The 20,709-nt window shown below is 41.6% G+C and overlaps 1 protein-coding gene across 1 annotated transcript in view; it reads right to left on the bottom strand.

The window, feature by feature from the left end:
* Positions 1–14,948: 14,948 nt before the first annotated feature.
* Gpr143 (G protein-coupled receptor 143) overlaps positions 14,949–20,709 on the bottom strand; it is a 36,275-nt gene continuing 30,514 nt past the window's right edge. Inside the window, exon 10 of the mRNA XM_006997790.3 lies at positions 14,949–15,378. Within this exon, the coding sequence (XP_006997852.1) occupies positions 15,284–15,378 (95 nt within the window). The 3' untranslated portion in view covers positions 14,949–15,283. The remainder of the gene's footprint in view (positions 15,379–20,709) is intronic.

Raw genomic sequence — 20,709 nt, 5'->3', positions numbered from 1 at the left:
AGACTCCTAGCAAAGGGGAACACAGAGCCTGAACTAGTCATCTCCTGTAACCAGGCAAGACTTCTAGTGGAGGGATTGGGACACCTACCCAGCTACATAACCTTCAACCTACAATTTTTCCTGCCTACAAGATGTGCTGGGGTAAAGGTGGTATAGAGATTGGAGTGACCAACCAATGACTGGTCCAGCTTGAAACCCATACCATGAGAGGGAGCCCATCCCTGAGGGCCAAGACCAGAAGCAGGATAGCCCAGAGACCTAGGATAGAACCAAACACTACTGGCAAAATTAGTCAATGAAATGATTCCTAATGATATCCAGTTATCCTCATAGATTGGTGCCTAGCCAAACTGCCATCAGAGAGGCTTCATCCAGCAACTGATAGAAACAGATACAGAGACCCACAGCCAAATATTAGGCAGAGCTTGGGGAATCCTGCTGAAGAGAGGGAGGATTTTAGGAGCCAGAGGGGTCAAGGACATCACAAGAAACCCAACAGAACCAACTAACCTGGGCTCATAGAGGCTCACAGAGACTGAACTGACAACCAGGGAGCTTTCATGGGACTGACCTAGGCACTCTACATATATGTGACAGTTGTGTAAACTTGATCTTCTTGTGGGACTCCCAACAGTGGAAAGAGAGGTTGTTTCTGACTGTTGCCTGCTTTTTGGACCCTTTCCTCCTACTGGATTGCTTCATCCAGCTTTAATAGAAGAGAAGGTGCCTAGTCTCACTGCAACTTGATATACCATGGCTGGCTGATATCCATGGTAGGCCCACCCTTTTTTGAAGAAAAACAGAGGAGGGGAAGTCAGAGAAAGGGACTTGGAGGAAATGAGGAAGGGGAAACATTGGTGGGGAAGTAAAAACAAAAATAAATTTAAAAAGTTCAAAGTCCCTTCTGAGACTCAAGGCAATCTCTTAATTGTAAGTCCTGTAAAATCAAAATCCAAAAGCAGATAACATACTCCCAACATACAATGGCACAGATTGTGAATTACCATTCCAAAATGGAGGAAAGGAAACATAGTGAGGAAATACTGGACCAAAGCAAGACCTAAAACCAGCTGTGCAAACTCCAAACACTACGTCTCCATGTCTGATGTCAAAGTGTTTTTCAGATCTCCAACTCCTTTCAGCTTTGTTGACTGCAACACATTTCTCTCTCTTGAGCTGATTCCACTCCTTCTGTGCAACTCCCTTTGGCAGATATCCCATGGCCCTAGCATGTCAAACATCTTGGGGTTTCCAACACAATCCAGTCTTCACTTTCACAGCTTCACATGGTGGCCTCTTTGGGCATCCATGCAGGGACATCCTGACACAGGCCTGATCTCAGCCACTTTATTTAGCTGCTGTGGTGGTTTGAATATGAATGGCCCCCAGAGGCTCATAGATTTGGATACTTGGTCACCAGATAGTGGCACTATTTAAAGACAATAAATGAGGATCAATCCTGAAGATGAATTATGACCCAGTTACAACGTAACTAATCTTTTCTACCCTCCTATGGTTACCTCACAGGCAACTAAAACAAATATTTTTAAATGGTGAATCTTTTTATCATTTTTAAATAACTAAATAAGGCTTTGTATACATATCAAGGTTTCCATCACTGAATCAGATGACCTTTGTCTTCATTATGTCATAATTTGATGCTGGTCTCTTTTTTACTTTAGCAGTGGAAGAACAGACCAGAAGATAGGGCCTCTTCTTTTGGCTTTCCTATGGGCATGAGAAGACCTGAGAAGTTGTCCATATCTGTGAGGGTGTGAATGGATTGGCAATAGGTAGGTTTCAGTCTATGGATAAGGGAGGTATTACTCAGAGACAGATGTCTATCTGCAGAATCAAGTGCTTTGTAACTGTGTTAAGTGATGTGTGTGGGCTCTGGCACCTAAACACTTTACAGAGAAAGTTGTGTGGAGACTCTAGCATTACTTTGATCATGGCAGTTTTCCCTGAGTAAGTGGATATCAAATTCCCTGTCCCTGAGAATGCATTAATTTGGGAATATAGTTTTGGAGGGGTCCAGATAAACTGCATCTTTGTCCCCCAAGTAAAAATCTGTTCATCTTTACATAAGATCATTTGTCAAAAATTAGCCTATTGTCAAAGTATGGCTTACATTTGACAAGTTCCACATTGCTATGGGGTGGGTGATGGGTGGTTGAAGCATGATTCATTAGAGAGTCTCTGGGTGTCCAGGATCAGGCTGAAAATTTGGCTGAACCCCCTAGATGAATCTAAGCCAAATCAGAATTATTATGTTGAATTCAAAGGATGAAAGGCCAGAACAGAAAGGTTCAATATGCACAAGAGGAAGCCCAAGGAAGACCACACACTTCCTTGGCCTCCCAGATAGCAACAGACAGGAACTTTGTGCTGGCCGCAAGAATCTCTGCAGGAGAATGCAGCCCACACTCATTAAGCCCATCCACACAAAGCAATCCAGCCACAGCTGTTTCTGGAGCAGCCAGCATTTGCATACCATCATTTGCCCTGGTGCTACAGCAGGTGTTTCATCTTCATGGTCAAGGGGTAGCCCGTGTATAATGCCGTTGTCCAACACTGTTTACAACTCCTGAAACATTGTGAGGAATGGTTAAGCCTTGTGACTAAATTCAACCTTGAAAGCAGTGTAGTCACAAAAAACCCCCTCATGAGATTTTTCCAGCACATCCAGGATGCTGCTGTAGAGGACCAAAGAGCCAGACGGATATTACAGGGTTCAACTCTGACCCTACTCAACATCTTAGAGCCTTATGTTTTGTCTGACTAAAAAATAGATCATGGAGCCAAGTGAAGTGCAGTTTGTCAAATGGAAAGGTCTGCTTTGTTCTCTCTCTGTGTGTCTCTTTCTCTGTCTCTCTCTGTGTGTCTCTCTCTGTCTCTGTCTCTGTCTCTCTCTCCCTCTCCCTCCCTCCCTGCCTTCCTCCCTCAATCTTTTCTCTTCATTCTGTTTCCTGTTGAATGCAAAAATGTCTGCCCACAACTTATTGGCTTCTGTAGTTTTTACTGTCTGTATCAGGTGTAGTATGTCAACATTTTAAGCAACATTGACCCTCCTATCTGTCCTCTATGCCCCCACTCCCACTCACTCATCATGCTCTCAGAAAACAAAATTACCATCTGTATCATAGCTCATTTGTTTCAAAATAGAACCAACAGATGATACTCGGTGTATAAAATAAATTTCTTTTTTATATTAAAGAATATAGTGAATGTTTTTTGTTGTTGTTGGTGGTGGTGGTGGTTTTGTTTTGTTTGTTTTCTTTTTGTTTTGCCTGGAAACTCCTGACAAATGAAGAGAGAACTCTATGTATTAAATACTTTTCTCATTGCTGTGAGAGAACACCTGACCAAACAACTCAAAGGGAAAATGATTGATTTAGCTAAGGTTTTAGGATATCACAGTCTAGCATGATGAAGAAGACAGCGTGACTGGAGCCTCATCTACAATAGCAGGAGTGTGAGGCAGCATGCTTATGTCTCTGACAGATCAAAATCAGGAAGGGGCACAAGCCTGAATTGGACAGGTGGCCCCATGTCCCAAAAGGTTCCACAACTTCCCAACACAGCATCAACAGCTGGAGACCAGATGTTCAAACACATAAGCTTGTGGAGAACATTTCAAACTCATATAGCACTGTTTTCTCAAGAAGAAAATAATGTAGATACTTCTTAGCAGACTTTCTTCATTAAATATGGAAAGGATACAGGCTGCCAAATGTGGAGTTGTTCAAAGCAAAGCAGCAGAGTAGTCCTCAGCTGCCAAGACACCAAAGAGTGGCAGGCATAGCTAGCATTGCACAGAATGCCACATGTGCTGATAGAAGGGAGGTGCTAAGTGACAATAAGACCAGTTGGATCTTGCCATTTGGGTCAGAAATGGTATAAGATCCAGAACAGAAATAACATCATCCTAGTTGGGATGTACATCTTCCACTGTCTGCCACTATCAAAGAAGCACATCCCAGCCGGGCAGTGGTGGTGCATGCCTTTAATCCCAGCACTTGGGAGGCACAGCCAGGTGGATCTCTGTGAGTTTGAGGCCAACCTGGGCTACCCACTGAGTTCTAGGAAAGGTGCAAAGCTACACAGAGAAACCCTGTCTCGAAAAAAAAAAAAAAAAAAAGAAGAAGAAGAAGCACATCCCTGTTACTGGTGTTCATTAATAATGCCTCAAGCTGTTGCTCTGATGATTTGGTTTATTTATAGTTAAGTAGAAACCATGCAGTAAAAAAAAAAACAATGAGGGTCTTTCAGAGATAATCATAATGGTCATGACTGAAGATGGCTGCACTGATGTCAGGCAGCATCCATACAAGCTTTGACAGCAGCCCCTGGATATTCTAGTAGCTTGTTACACAAAGGAAGCCTACATATTTCTTTTACTTTAGGCTATCTGTATTCTTTTTTTTTTTTTTTTTTTTTTTTTTTGGTTTTTTCGAGACAGGGTTTCTCTGTGTAGCTTTGCGCCTTTCCTGGAGCTCACTTGGTAGCCCAGGCTGGCCTCGAACTCACAGAGATCCGCCTGGCTCTGCCTCCCGAGTGCTGGGATTAAAGGCGTGCGCCACCACGCACGGCTTCTGTATTCTTTTAAGTAGTTTTAAATTTTATTTTTAATTGAAAAGTTATTTTCATACATACATTATGTATAAAGTTATTTTCATACATACATTATGATCAGGGTTTCCCCTCCCTCATCTCCTCCCATATCCCCCCCACCTCCCCACTCTTTCAACTCCACACCTTCTTTCTCAAGAAAACATACAGGCAAATAAAAAGCAAACAAACAAACAAAGACTGTCTTTAAAAGGCAAAGCATAGACTAGGAATATACCTCAGTGATAGAATATTTGCCTAGCATGTATGAGGCCTAGGTTCAATTCCTATCACCACAAAAAAGATATGACTGTGGCAGTGAAGGAGTACACCTGCAATCCTAGCACCTGTGTGGTTACAGCGCTTACAAATATTGGATACTTGCCAAGATCTAAACAAAAGAGAACATTTTTTCTTACAGCCTCTACAATGGAAGTTTGAATAGGAATTAGATAAATTATAAAGACTCAGAGCATGGTGCATATGAGTATTAAGGGGGTGGGTGGGGATGAAAACAGAAGGGATCAGGTGGGGGATGGAGGGAAAGAGTACTGAAAGAGATGACTGGAAAAGGAGTGCATTACAAAGTGAGGTAGAAACCTGATGCAATGGAAATTCCCAGGAATCTACAAGGGTGACCCCAGCTAAGACTCCTAGCTATAGGGTACACATAACCCAACCTGGCCATATCCTGTAACCAGGCAAGACTTCCAGTGGAAGGATTGGGATGCCAACCCAGCCATATAACCCTTGACGTACAATTTGTCCTGCCTACAAGATATGCTAGGGATAAAGGTGGAGCAGAAATTGTGGGAGTGGCCAACCAATGACTGGTGCAGCCTGAGACCCATGCCACAAGAGGGAGCCTACCCTTGACACTGCCTGCATGGCCAGGACCCAGTGACTTTATAGCCCAGAGACCTAGGATAGAACCAAACATGACTGAAGAACAAATGTCACAGTAATGATGCCTAATGATATTCTTCTGTACTCATAGATTGGTTCCTAGCCCAATTGTCATCAGAGAGGCTTCATCCAGCAGCTGATGGAAACAGATGCAGAGACCCACAGCCAAATATTAGGCAAAGCTTGGGGAATCCTGTGGAAGATGGGGAGAAAGGATTGTAGGAACCAGAGGGGTCAAGGACACCACAAGAAAACCCATAGAATCAGCTCACCTGGGTTCATAGGGGCTCAAAAAGACTGAACTGACAACCAGGGAGCCTGCATGGAACTGACCTAGGCCCTTTGCATATATGTTACAGTTGTGTAGCTTGATCTTTTTGTGAGACTCCTAACAGTGGGAGCACAGGCTGTCTCTGACTCTTTTGCTGGCTTTTGGGACCCTACTACTCATACTGGGTCACCTTGCCCAGCCTTAATACAAGGGGAGATGCTTAGTCTTTCTGCAACTTGATATGCCATGTTTTGTTAATATCCATGGGAGGCCTGCCCCATTCTGAAGGGAAATGGAGGGAGAATTAATGTAAGGGAGAAGGGAGGTGGGGGAGAGCTGGGAGGAAAAGAGGGAGGGGAAACTTTGGTAATAATAATAATAATAATAATAATAATAATAATAAAATGTCTTAAAAATAAATGTATTTTGTATGTAAAAATGAAAAATATATTTATAGAGCATGGTGCCTGTGGATGTTGAATACTACACTGTGTGAAACATTTAAAAACAAGCATTTATGGACTAGGTGTGGTAACACATGCCTTTAATCCCAGCACTAAGGAGGCAAAGGATCTCTGTGAGTTCAAGGCCAGCCTACATATAGAGTTCCAGATTAGCCAGCACTACAGAGACCCTGTCTCTAAAAAATATATATCAATAATAAAAGCAAGCATTTTGTGGATATTTTCTGTATACCAGAGTCAACCACATGTTTCTTTATGCCCTTTTAATGAATTGATACACTCACATTTAATTAGCTGGTGGATATTAACATTCTTGTCATGTGATGGAGGTAGTGAATTAGACAAGGTAAAAATAGCACAGCAATGATCTTATGTTGTCTCTAGTTTTTTACAGTGCTGATGCATCACAAAGAGAGTCATGGTGTCATTTCCCTATTATCCTAGCTTGTTCCCATAACAGGACAGAACCAATAGCAAAGGGCCCTCTTTGCCCCTCTTGGATCAGGGCCTTTGTCAATAATTGCCTGTGGGTGTCCAGAGTATACAAGGCCTTTACCTATGGCTTAAGTTCCCAAAAAGGCAATTCCTAAACAGTCATGTGTCTATCACTTAAGAAAAGGGGTAGGTTCTGGAATATGTATCATTTATGAATTTCATCTCTATGTGAATACCCATGTGTATGCACAGACCTATAAGGTCTATGCTGCTGCCTAGATAAATGTTAGAAAAATAACTGATGGAACAATTGCTTGACAGACATACATAACCCAAATAGTAGAGATGACTGGCTGATTAACTAAATGATAAGATAAATTCACATAATCCAAATGGTTAAATGATATATGATTGATTGCTTGGTGTGATAGACAATTGTTGATATATAGATGGAATAAACATGCTTGCATAAACTTACATGGTGTAGTCTACTACATACCTGTGGCAAAAAGTACAAAGATAGCTATTGACATAGGTAATAACATAAGATAGGAGACAATGGTGAAGAGGGTGGGTGGATGGGCAGATAGGCAGACAGATTGGCCAATAGTATATCTATTGCTATAGAGTCCACAACAAACAAAACAACACAAGATTACATTTAACACAGGAGGAAATGATGCAACCAAAAGATGCAATAAATAGGAGATATATGAAGTTTATAAGAAGATGAATTCTAAAAATTATGAGAAACAGTATGATAGATGCATAACCAGCAACTCAGTAATCAGGAACTGTAATTTTATGTACTGTTCACTTTCATGTCTTGTAGTTTAGTTTATAGCATCATCACACACCTAAGGAAAACCTTCTGCTATAATGTCTTGTGAAAATCAAGTGAACCTATACAAAAAAGTAATATAATCTTAGGGATTATCATCATATATGAGGTTATCATTGACCAAAACCTATGAGGCATATGGTTATACATGTCTTTAACTGGTGATCTCAGACTAAATTTTGAAAATTCTGGTGGTGCACACCTGTAAATTCAGCACTCAGGAGGCTAAAACAGGAGGATCCTGACTTCATGACCAGCTTGGGGTACCCTGTCTCAGGGGCTGGAGAGATGGCTCCATGGTTAAGAGAACTGGCTGTTCTTGCAGACCAGGGTTCAATTCCCAGCACCCACATGGTGGCTCACAACCACCTGTAACTCCAGTTCCAGGGCATCCAGTGCCTTCTAACCTCCACAGGCACCAAGCATACATGCAGGCAAAACAGTCATACACACAAAAAATATAAATTATTTTTTTAAAAAGACTCTGTCTCAGGAAGACAAGAGAAGAGAATAAAGAGAAAGGGAGGGTTAGGTGGACAATGAAGAGGAAAAAGAAATAAGTAAATGAAAAATGTAGGAAGAACATGTCCTGACTCCCAATAGTTGTCTGAAGTCCAGCCTGCTTATTTTTTCTCTATTTTTTACCCCCTGCAAGTTGGTAGAGCTTGTACCCAGAAGAGCTTAGGTAAAGCTTTGAGCACCACATTCGAAAGATTTAGGAAGCCCCTGGGAAAAACCTTGAAGAACATAGGTGGGGCCTCAGAAGAGCATGCAGCAAAATCTTCAGGGTAAACTCATGTGTATGTGACCCAGCTTCAGTTGCCTCAGAAACAATGCCAGTTACTTGGATAGCTTACTATATAAGTTTCTTTACATTATAGTAGAAGTTTATTGGGACCACGTGGCTTAGGATTTATACAGAAATTTCTGGGTCGATGGACCCCTCTGCGACAGTGATTATAAAACTGCAACAGAGTTTTCCTTTCTCCATGGATGGTTTCCACTATCTTTATTTTGATAATCTAAGCTTCATCGAAAATCTCTCCCATTCTTTGGGAGGTTGCTTGCTTGCTTGTTGTTTTCGGTACAGAGTCTTTCTATGTAGTCCTGACCGTCCAGGAGCACACTATATAGACCAGACTGGCCTCTCACCCATAAGAGATCAACTGTCCCCTGAGTGCTAGAGTTAAAGGCATGCACCACCATGCCAGTCTTTCTATCTCTGCCTTTTTAAATTGCTGCTTGTTTATTTAGGCAGGCTGACCTGGAACCTGTGATCTTTCTGCCTCAATTTCTCAAGTGATAGGATTATAGGTCTATGTCCCTATATCTGCCTCTTTGGGAATTTGGGTTTTGGTTTGGTTTTTTTATTAGTGGTTTTGTTTATTTGTTGCTATTGTTTTGAGACAAGGTCTCACTGTGTAGTCCTGGCTGGCCTCAGACACACAGAGATCGACCTGCTTCTGCCTCCTGAGTGCTAGGATTAAAGGGGTGCTCCCCGACACCTGGCTGGTTCTTTGGGTTTTTTTGTTTTTGTTTTTGTTTTTTTATTTTGTTGGTCATTTTGGGGGTGTTTTGTTTGTTTGTTTGGGGGTGTTTTTTATTTTTCTTGTTTTTTGGAGGGGATTTAGGGGGAGAGTTTGGTTCTTTTGTTTTTAGTTTTTTGGTTCTTTTTGTTTTTTTTTTTTTGACTTGTTGATTAACTTCATCTTGATACTGTTCTTAAAGCTAATCAAGAATATCTTTCATAGGGGATGGAGAGATGGCTCAGCAGTTAAGAGCACTATCTGCTCTTCCAGAGGACCCTGGTTCAATACTCAGCACCCACACAGCATCTAACAGTCATCTAGTACTCCAATCCCAGGAGATCCAACACCCTGTTCTGGCCTCTGTGGGCAATGCACCCACATACATAGTGCACAGACATGAATGTGTAGGCAAAGCACTCACACACATAAAATAAAAATAAATTGTTAAAAAAAAAAAAGAGAGAGAATGTCCTTCATTTCACAGTGTGCATCTGACTCTTGAGTAATGATGGAAACCTGGAAGTCAGTCATGAGATGTATCAGGAAGGCATATCAAGGGAATAATGTATGTCCTTAAGAAGGATTCCTGGTTTGGGATTGGAAAGATGGTTAAGAGCACTTGTTGCTTTTGTATAGGGCCTGTGTTTGTTTCCCAAAACCCACATGGTAGTTAACAATTGCGGTTATGTATTGTGTCCCCAATATACTGTGTCCCCCAATAAAATTTATCTGAGGATCAGAGGAAAAAGTCAGCCACTACAGTAAACATAGAAGTCAGGCAATGGTAGCACACGCCTTTAATTCTATCATTCGGGAGGCAGGAATCTGTCTGGATCTCTGTGAGTTCAAAGCCACACTGGGAACAGAACTAAGCATGGTTGACACACGCCTTTAATCCCAGTAATAACCATAGAGGTCTGGAGGTCTGTACAGACAGACAGGAAGTGACACAGCTGAGAAGGAAAAGGAAGTAATGTAGCTGGAGAGAGAGAGAGAGAGAGAGAGAGAGAGAGAGAGAGAGAGAGAATGATAGAGCAGAACAGAAAGGCATATAGGCAAGGGTATACAGGAAGTAGCTATCTTTGGAAACTGAGGTGTCAATGAGGTGAGGTTAGCTTGTGGCTTCTCCTATTTCTCTGATCTCTCAGGTTTTCACACACTAAAAAAAGATACAGAAATGATAGACTAAAGGGTAGATTATTGAATGTATTCTGAAAAGAAAAGGGAGAGGATATAGATATGATATAGATAAAAAGGTAGATTATTGAATCTACTTTTAAAAGGCAACTAGTAGTTTTAAATATTTTACATTGGATTGGATTTTTGTATATTGTATTCAAATTATGTATATTGGAACAAATTTGAGATTGATTTATATAGATATGATAAGATAAAAAGGTAGATTATTGAATCTACTTTTAGAAAGCAGCTACTAATTTTAAGTATTTTACATTGGATTGGATTTTTATATATTGTATACAAATTATGTATATTGATACAAATTTGAGATTGATTTTGTTAAAAAATTCTATATGTGTATGTATAATCTTGTTCAAGATATTGTACCTATACAGTTCATTTAACAATATAATGCAATTTGCTAATCCTTGAAAGTTATTATTATCAACTATTAGGATATAGAGAAATGAAAGTTAGTAGTTAGACATTACAATCGATCTTATAGTCATATTAGGTATGTTTTCAAGGTCAAACAGAGATATATTTTAGATAGATAGGTCATCTTCAAACACTTCAGAGATCTGCAGAATATGGCATTTAAGATATTTTAATAACAGATTTTTTTTCCTTTTTTATGACTATGAGACATGTCTGCTCCTGGCAGCACCCATCTACTCCAGAGAAGATATGGACATTGAAGAACCTTCACATGGAGTTTACTTTCACTGTGGCAAAAGTTAACCAATGGACAAGAAAATGCCCTCGCATTGACTGCTGACAGTATGCTGTCCAAAATGAACAAGCAAGACACAAAACAAAGGACTACCAATCCTTGCAAAGACAAGTGTGGTTGCAGCTTTGGCAACAGGCATCCTCTGAGGCCAGGGCAATATGGCACTATTGTTGAAGTGGCTTTGCAATCCAGAAAAGGTACAGTGCCCCTTCCTTCGAAGGCAGCTGAGCAGGCAGTAGACCAAAGGCTCCTGGTGTGCAGTGGAACAGTAGCTGGAACAGATATACTTTGAAGAGTAACTATGCTGATGGAGTCTGGCCTCTCAATGGTAGACTGGCATTTAATAAAGGAGATGAAGACACCTGCAAGCTGAAAAGAATGGGAAGCTGAATTCCAAAAATACCAGCAATTTCCAGAATTTAAAATCCTGAATCATGACAGGACACTGGAGGAATTCAGGTTTATCTGGGACATGGAATACTCGCACTAAAAGTGGGGTCAAGTCTTGCATACATCCTGCTTCACAAATGAGTCTGTCAGATATGCTAAGACTGTAGGCTGAAGATGATGCCCCAACATTGCAGAGAAACCTCGGGTGACTGTCCAGGCAGCTGGCTGTTTCTGTCATAACTCACATATTTTGGAAGTTGCTTGTTTGCACTTCCTGTTTTAATGTTATTTCCTTCTCAGGTCTCTGAGGGTGTTGAAGATTACATAGTTATAGTTATAGTTTTCCTTGTTAAGAAAATCAGAAAAGAAACTCACTAAGAGGTGTTAAGTGTATAAATTTGAAAGACATCAAAAGATAGTTTTCTGTTGGTAATACAAGACAGGATAGGAAGTGAATTAGGTACATTTTGGACTCATCAAAATAGGATAGATAATGGAATATTTTCTCTGAATTTGTCAAATGCAAATGGACTAGACATTGTTGATGTATCTATTGCTTGTATATATTGTATATAGTTATTGTACGTATTGTATGTAGTTTTTCTTATATTAGTTATAACTTTATTATTATTTTTATTAGACAAAAAGGGGAAATGCTGTGATGTATTGTGTCCCCCAATATACTGTGTCCCCCAATAAAATTTATACAGGAAGTAGGTATCTTTGGAGACTGAGGTGTCAGTGAAGTAAGGTTTGCTTGTGGCTTCTCCTATTCCTCTGATCTCTCACATTTCATCCCCAATATCTGGCTCTGGGTTTTTATTTTAATAAGACCATTTAGCAATTCGTCTACAAACAATTATCTGTAACTTCAGTTCCAGGGGATCTAATACCCTCCTCCAACCTTTGTGGGCACTGCACACATGTGGTATACAGACATAAATGCAAGCAAAAATGCAGGCAAAAACTCATACACATAAAATGAAAATTTTAAAATCTTTTTCAAAAAAGACTCCATTTTTCCCAGTTGCAGTGCTTCTTATGTAACTTGTCTCATCCATAGTAAGGCAAGCAAGGCACAGCTTGTGACTTATTTGAAGAATAATGTGGACAAGGCAAGGAACAATTGAGGCACAGAAAATGATGGGATTCATAGACTTGACCTATTAGACTGTGAAGTTAATGCTCAGCAGAGTGGGATCTGTGGCTAGGAGTATAATCATTCTATGTCTTTAGAGACGCTACATAGGAAATAGCTGAATGAATATATTCTACTGTAACAGCACAGTGGTAGGTGGTGAGAAAGGTGGTGAGGTCTTATTCTGAAGTGAGGAGAGTGAACTATTTAAAGGTTGTTTATGGGTTAAGTAAATTGACAATAAATGTGTTAGTAAACAGAATCCTTAATAGAACAATAAAACCCAATGGAAACTCCCGATATGTTCACCCAGCGTCCACACAACTCCACTTGCAGCTATGCGTGTGCTAGCAGAGTTCCTCAGGGACTAATACAAATCACTGGTTTTACATCTAAGTTCTGTCTTTTCTCACCCCTCTCACCCCCATCACACTATCCCCTCCCTCCCATTATCATTGTCATGACCATCATCGTCACTTTCTCAACAATGGATTATTGCCCCCTATCTTCCCAGGATATTCTACCATCTTCCATCATTAAAACAATAACAAAATGATAACTACATCACCATATAGCCCCCAGCTGCAAGAAAAATGACTCGGACTCCCACAGTGTGTAGCTGGAAACATGGTTCAGCAGTTAAAAGCATTTGTTGCTCCTACAGAGGACCTGTATTCAGTTTCCAGCACCCACAATGGTGGCTCACAATAATCTGTAACTCCAGTCCCAGATGACCCAACACCCATTTCTGAACTCTGTGGGCACCAGGCATAAATATACATGTAGGCAAAGCACTCACACACAACAAGACAATTCTTTTTTAGAAAAGTGCGTGTCACTGTATCATTTATTTGTCTACTCCCTCAGTGATCTGGAATCAACACACTTGATGTGCATGATTCTGTCTGTAGGGCCTAATTCTGTCTGGCAAGTGGCTATACAGTGACCTCTCAGCACAACCCTGTCTCAGTTCACATGGGCAAACCTCCAGTCCATGAGGGTCAGGTGGGTAATTGGGAAGCATTGTCTTGACTGGATAGGCAGAGCAATAAGGGTTCTTGTTGAACCTGACTCATCAATGCCTGTCAAAGGAAAAAATGAGGATTTTTTTTCCTCAGCTCTGGAGGGGGGCAGTCTCTGCAGAACAGGTTAGAGATAAACTAGACAGAACCAGCTGAAATCAAGTGGCAAGGCTGGCCCCAAGAAGATAACAGACAGCAATGAGTGCTGTTCACACTCTCATGCTGGACATTACACCCACCAGAGAAACACACACTAGCCCTGCCTGCTGCCAACATCTTTTGCAGAGGTGCCTCTAATGCCTATCTCCTGATAGGCTTGCAACTCAAGAATGTGGAGACACCTGAGACTGGTTCTGTTTACATGTGTCTAGCTGCAATGGAGGCTGGAACACCAAATAGTTACCTCTGTCCTTTTAGAAGGATGTGGGAGGAAATATCCATACAGGAGAGGCTCCTGATGCTGGGGGAGGGATAAGACAGAATTCTGAGATTAAAAATACAGCTGCCCCTAGGAAATCTCTCTTTAGCATCTCCTTCAGAATACTGAGCAAAGTGAGTGAGGTCTCTCAAGAAAGATGCACAATTACCCAGAAATCGCTAGGCAACAGCTACCAGAAGCAGAGTCACACTGTGTTGGGAAACTACCTATAGTTTTGTGAGCCCAAAATGACAAATGCCAAAGTTTCACCATCTTTTGATAATTCTAAAGGGTCCTAATGTAGATAGGTTAGGAGATGCTACATGGCAGAATTGTATGTAATGTGCTGAGAAAGTATTTGTTGCGTTTCTATGTACATACTAGAGTGGTTTGTAACCCTAGTGCATGCTGCAACATTTTTGCAAAGAACAAAAGAGAAAACATGTGTATCTGTGTGTTTACAAGTTGTATGCATACAGATAGTTATTTAGATTTCTTTTTCTAGAGAGATAAATGGATAGATTTTTTTCCTTTCTTTTTTTTTTTTTTGTTTGTTTGGTTGTTTGGTTGGTTGGTTGTTTTGTTTTGGTTTTGGTTTTTGTGATGAAGACTTAGTAGCCCAGGCGTGGCCTTAAACTCCCTGGGTAGTTCAGGATGTCTGTGAACTCAAGCCAATACTCCTGTCTCAACTTTTCTAGTGTTACATACATGAATTACTGTGCCCAGCTACATGTATTACCTTAAATAAGGGAAAGGTGGGTACACAGCAATGATCATAGCTCCAGGGAGTCCTTAGGCTATTTTACTGCTTGACACAGCATAGGAGGGACAGCTATATGGAAGATATGATGCACTCCCATCCTACTGGGACTAGAGAAAGACCTGCTTCATACCTCCCAGTGATCCATTCCCAGTCTGTTCTGTTGGCCTTATCTGTGTCCCACACCACTCAAACCTTCCAGAAGACCACTGACTAGAGGTTATTTGGATAGAATCCACGTCAAAATGGACTTAGTCAGAAAGACTTTATTTAACTATTTTCTCAAGGACTTGGATCTGACACTTAGCATTACAGCTGGCCTCAGAAAAAGTCCAAATGGTTATTAAGAGTCAAGAGGTGACACTGAATGTTCTGGAAGGAATTTTCATTTCCAAGTTCTGGTGTGTTGCTTGTCCTAGCATAAAGCGCATCTTCAGGGAACTCCATTGTGGTGACCAGAGTGGGATTTGAAGGATTCTACATTGTGTCAGCACTGTGAAAGGAAGGAAGGCAGGAATACAATCCAAAACGATGAGACACAGAGCCTGAAAAGTAAGTAGGAGTGTCTGACCCCTACCCCATCCCCTCAGAGGTCCCCCTGAGCTTGGGAAATGGAGTCAACTTCTTTTATGTTGCGTGACCCAGTTGCAGTATGGATTTCAACAGTGCTGGCATCAGAACCTGGAGAAGAAAAGAAGCAGGCTGTGTTGGAGCTGAGGTCCCAGAGGGCTTTGTCTTGTTTTGTTGGCACAGGGTCACAAGTAGACTGGGCTGGCCTCAAACTTGATATGTAGTCAAGAATGACCTTGAACTTCCAATCCCCCTGCTTCCCCTTCCAAAGTGCTAGAATAACAGATATGTACCATCATATTAATTTTATACAGTGCTGGGGACTGAACCCAGGGCCTTATGCTAGCTAGTCAAGCAGTCTACTAACTGAGCAGTGTTGCCAGTCCCTAGAAAGCCTTCCATCAACTTCAGAAAATGTTCGTAGTACTCAACAATGAAATGAGATTTTTGTCTTTATTTTTCTTTACAGTAGAAAGGAAAGGAGGGAGGGAGGGAGAGGGGAAGAGAGAGAGAGAGAGAGAGAGAGAGAGAGAGAGAGAGAGAGAGAGAGAGAGAGAGAGAGAGAGAGGATATCTTAGTCAAACCTTAGCATCTAAGGTCTAAGGTCAGGTGTAGCTTTAATCCCAGCACTCGGGAGGCAGAGGTAGGTAGATCTCTGAGTTCGAGGTCAGCCTGGTCTACATAGCAAGCTCCAGGACAGCCAGGGCTACACAGAGAAACTCTGTCTTAAAAAAATAATTACCATGTATATCGCCTCTGTGTGTGTGTGTGTATAAAAAGGAGGGGGAAACCCACTATATCATCCCTTACTACATTTTATTCATTCATTCAGAGAAAAAAAAATGGAACAAACCTTAAAGAATCATTTCAGGCAGCTGACACATGGTTCCTGAGGAAATGTGACAGTTGAATTAAGGTGGCCCTGGAGCCCTGCATGCATCCTCTGGGATGTATAAACAAAGGACAGAGTCCATTCACAGGAAGCTGTGACATAGACAGTAGGTCCTCCTGCCTGGCTACCTGCACTCAGCTCCAGGAAGTCCCAGAGGGAAGGAATCTACGCCCTCTGTAAAACTCCCTCTTGTCCTCACATACAGTGCCACCAGTCTTTAAGCTGCAATTCCTGTCCTTCAGCACCTGGAAGTACCCAAAACAGCCTCTCCAACTTTCAAGGGTTGTAATTTAAACGCATATCAAGACCCAACATAAAACAGCACATGCCTGATAATGCTTTGCCAAGCCAGTTTCCTTGTTGTGATCATAAACTGGGGCCCTAGATGCAATGACTAAGTTACAAATGATGTTTCTCATATGGCATAGTGCACACATCCAAATAAGCTCTAAGTTATTTGGTGTTCATTTCTTGAGAAGCTGAAGGTGACCTTTCTCACTGGCCTTCATGTCTGGGACCTGTGAGAGCACATGCATGAGCGCACATGAGAGCAAGCTAGCTGCTGTATTTTGTTTCTAAGAGCTATTGCTAGGTTTTCTTCAGAATAATGAATTTTGTAGCTGATTACATTCTCTCTACAGTTTCCAGCTAAGAAGCTCAAAGGCAAACAAGTAGCCTCTCTAAGTAGCCTCACGTGGTTCATTTCCCCTGGCTTTCCTCAGATCTCAGCATTGTTCTCTGGTCTGTTCTATTTTCTTACTAATCAGTTTTCCCTTTGTTTTAGAATATGACATGTCTTACAGAAAGCAGTCCCAACGCAGTAAAAATGGTGGGGAAGTGAGCTCAATAAGCAAGATAAAATAAAATGTTCTCATCAAGGGTCACCCTGCAGGTCTACTTAATCACTTGACTAGCACTCCTTCCTTCCGGATAGCAAAATCCTTTGGAACAAACAGCAGACTTATTCTTTTGCTCCCAAAATACCCAGGAGCACTGGCTCTGAGCCAGGATATAAACTGGGCATGGAGAATTCAAAGACAGAGTCAGGAAGCAAGGAGGCCTTTCCCAGTATGCACAGGGCAAGTGACTGCCTTCCAGTCTCTAAGCCTCACCAACGGACTTGGCTTACTTTTGCAGCCTCAGCTGTCACTTCTATCAAACTCAAGCATACTGATCTACCTACCCTTTTCCTCCTCCTAAAGACATGGTCCTACAAAGGGCCTTTCCACAGCTCTTTGCCTGCAAAGCATCTCTCAGTTTTCTCATGACTCTGCCTTGTATTTTATTTCAGGTCTCAATTCAAATATTACCTCATCCATAGAGAAACTTCTGGGTTACCCTATCAAAAACCAGTCCTCCACCTCTCTCCCTGATTAGTGGCTCCTATTCTTAAGAAATTAGGTATTGAACTCAGAGCCTTGCACGTGTTAAGCAAGCTCTTTGCATCTGAGTTCTATCTCCTGCACCCTGATCAGTTCTGGTTCCTAGTATTTCTCACTACTGTGGACTTTCTGTAGTTGTTTTCTTTCTTCCTCTAGAATGGAGTACTCAGGAAACATATTGAGTGGATACAGTTGGGTCAATGCCTTAACAGTAGTGAGATGAGCCCTTGGAAGCTGGAGCAGTATTAAGACTGATGACCGAAGGAGGGCAGAAAGAATAACAATTTGGACAGAGGCAAGCACCATATTGCAGGATTACTCTAATGCACATGAGTCACTCACTGTGGCCTGTTAGGGAAACAGCAGCCAGACCTTCCCCAGGGGCAGATACAGATGAATCTGAGAGGCTACACGAGTGATGAAGACAGAGCAAATGTGATCCCCTCAGAGAATCTAGAGAAGGGAACAAAGAAATGTTTGGCCACGGACCTTACAGCCAGGCCCTGATTTGAGTGTGGGTGCCATCATGAGTAATGGAGGAAAACCATCTGGCTACAGTGGCCCGGCACCAGCTGGGAAGGCTTTTAAGAGCTTCCAGAATAGCACTGCCACAGGAGGGCCTGGCTGAAGGCACTTGAAAAAGATTTGATTCTCACAGGGTCACCCTGGTTATGAACTCATCTTGGGTGCATGAGAACTCATGTGGGATTTTTGTGGTTTTGTTCAAAAAGACCCAGCTGGGTATCATAAGGTGGCTTGTGATCAAGGTCTTTGCTGAGGATACTCCCCCATGACTTCACACTTGAGGACAAACTCAAGTCCCATGGCTTTATAGAGTATCCAGTTTTTCACTCCCTTCCCCCATCTCTATACAGAACAGTGATGCATAAGAACCCTCTCAAAGCCAAAGCTGCAGGAATAAAGCCACCTGAACCTAGCTCCATCTGTCCTAAGTCAGATAAGGGTTTGAGCTGTGAACTCTAACAAGCCTGGGTAGCCTTGGGTTTTCTTCTCTGTCTTACAGGTCTCCATGAAGAGAAGGAATTGATAGAGCAAGACTCTGGAGACAGCTGGAGAGGTGGCTCAGAGGTTAAGAGCACTAACTGCTCTTCCAGAAGTCCTGAGTTCAATTCCCAGCAACCACATGGTGGCTCACAACCATCTGTAATGAGATCTGGCACCCTCTTCTATATACATAATAAATAAATAAATCTTTGGTTGTTTGGCTCAAACTGTTTGGGGGGCACCCAGGCAGGGGGATCAGGATCTGTCCCTGGTCTATGGGCAGGCTTCTGGAATCCAGTACCTGTGGTGTGACACCTTGCACAGCCTTGGTGTAGTGGGAATGGGCTTGGACCTGCCTAGGCTTAGTGTGCTGGGCTCTGCTGACTCCCCATGGGAGACCTCGATTTGGGGGATGTGGGGATGCCGGGTGGCATGGGAAAGAGGGCTTGGGGTGGGAGGAGGGAGGAGGGGGGGTCTGTGGATAACATGTGGAGTGAGTAGAAAAAATCTTAATAAAGAAAAAAAGACTCTGGAGACAGTTCAGCATGGCTGCTACGGTACTGACTAGTTCCCCATTCATACATAGTCTGTGGACATCAGTTTACCATGACTTCAAGATATCAAACAACCAAACCCCAGAAATGATGCTCTGCATCATCACAGGCCCGGAGCAATAGGACCAAGCAATGGTAGACATGGTTCTTTTTATAATGTAATAATATTTCATTAGATGGATATATATCCTTTACCAGAAACTTCTAAAACTAGACCAAATTAAACCTTTCCTCTTAAGAGTTGTTCTCCTCAGAATTTTTGTTACTGCACAGAGAAATAATTAAAACATTGCTAGACCATACAGGACAATAGCAACCAAAAAGATGTGGAAATCTTTTAAACTGCACGATAGTATGCTAAGAAGCAAAACACTTAGGTAATTTACTTTCTGCACACCAGCCCTTTTCATTCCTTGCAGATCCATGTGTGCAAATTCCTCCACAGAGCCACCATACAAAATGGTGGTCACTTTATCTTAGGATTTTAATTTTGCTATTTTCAGGGTAAGGAAGTGTAAATTCCACTTCATACTTTTACAGGAAATGTTTTTGGTTAACTTTTCCAACTTACTTTGTGCCTGAAGAATGCCTCAAAAAGCTTATCTCAGCCAGCAGATAAGCAAACAATACATTACTGTGGGTTCTAAACTGACAGCTGCCTTTTATTCCTTTTCTTTTAATTAATTAATTAATTGAACAGATTCTATTGTCATTGTTTTCCTTTGTATATTTATAGTGTTGGGGGTGGAACCCAGGGCCTTGTACATGCTAGGCAAGTGCTCTATTACTTAGCTACACCTTCATCCTGATAACTGTTATTTTTAGAAAAATTCTTTTGCTTTCATTTGCTTTCTTTTTTTTTTTTTTTGGTTTTTTTTCGAGACAGGGTTTCTCTGTGTAGCTTTGCGCCTTTCCTGGAGCTCACTTGGTAGCCCAGGCTGGCCTCGAACTCACAGAGATCCGCCTGCCTCTGCCTCCCAAGTGCTGGGATTAAAGGCATGCGCCACCACCGCCCGGCTCATTTGCTTTCTTTTTCCTCCAATTTTTTCTCAAATCAATATTTTCAATGATTGCTCCATTAATTCAGTAGAATTATTATTTTAAGTGCTTTGAATTTGTGCAATAAACTATGAGGGCAGTGTTTATGGTCACTGCTGCAAACCCATGACACTGTTCCTAATACATGGCCTGGTGGAGTTCTTTACAGTCAACAGTAGTTGATTTAAAAAAATTATAAAGTGAGTATTTTTATACTATGAAATATTATTGATCTAAAAAAGAATTGTGTGCTGATGTTTGCTACTGGATGAACTTTCAAGACTTTAAGCTAAGAAGTCAGACAGAAAAGGGCAAATATTGTATAATGTGACTTATAGGAAATGTGTAGAACATTCATATATGTAGAAAAATTAGTGGCTGCCAGGAACTGAAGATGTAATTCAGTTGGTAAAGTGCTTGCCTAGCATGCATATAGCCCCAGATTCAATCCCAGCGCCATGTAAACTGAGCATGGTGGTGCATTCTCCTAATCTCAGCACTCATACGATAGAGGCAGAACAATCAGGAAAAGTCGGCATCAGCTGCATAGTGAGCTTGATGTCAATTTGTG

This window comes from Peromyscus maniculatus, chromosome X (assembly GCF_049852395.1).
Source record: "Peromyscus maniculatus bairdii isolate BWxNUB_F1_BW_parent chromosome X, HU_Pman_BW_mat_3.1, whole genome shotgun sequence".
NCBI classification, from domain to species: Eukaryota; Metazoa; Chordata; class Mammalia; order Rodentia; family Cricetidae; genus Peromyscus; species Peromyscus maniculatus.
This window is presented reverse-complemented; position numbering and strand designations above follow the sequence as displayed.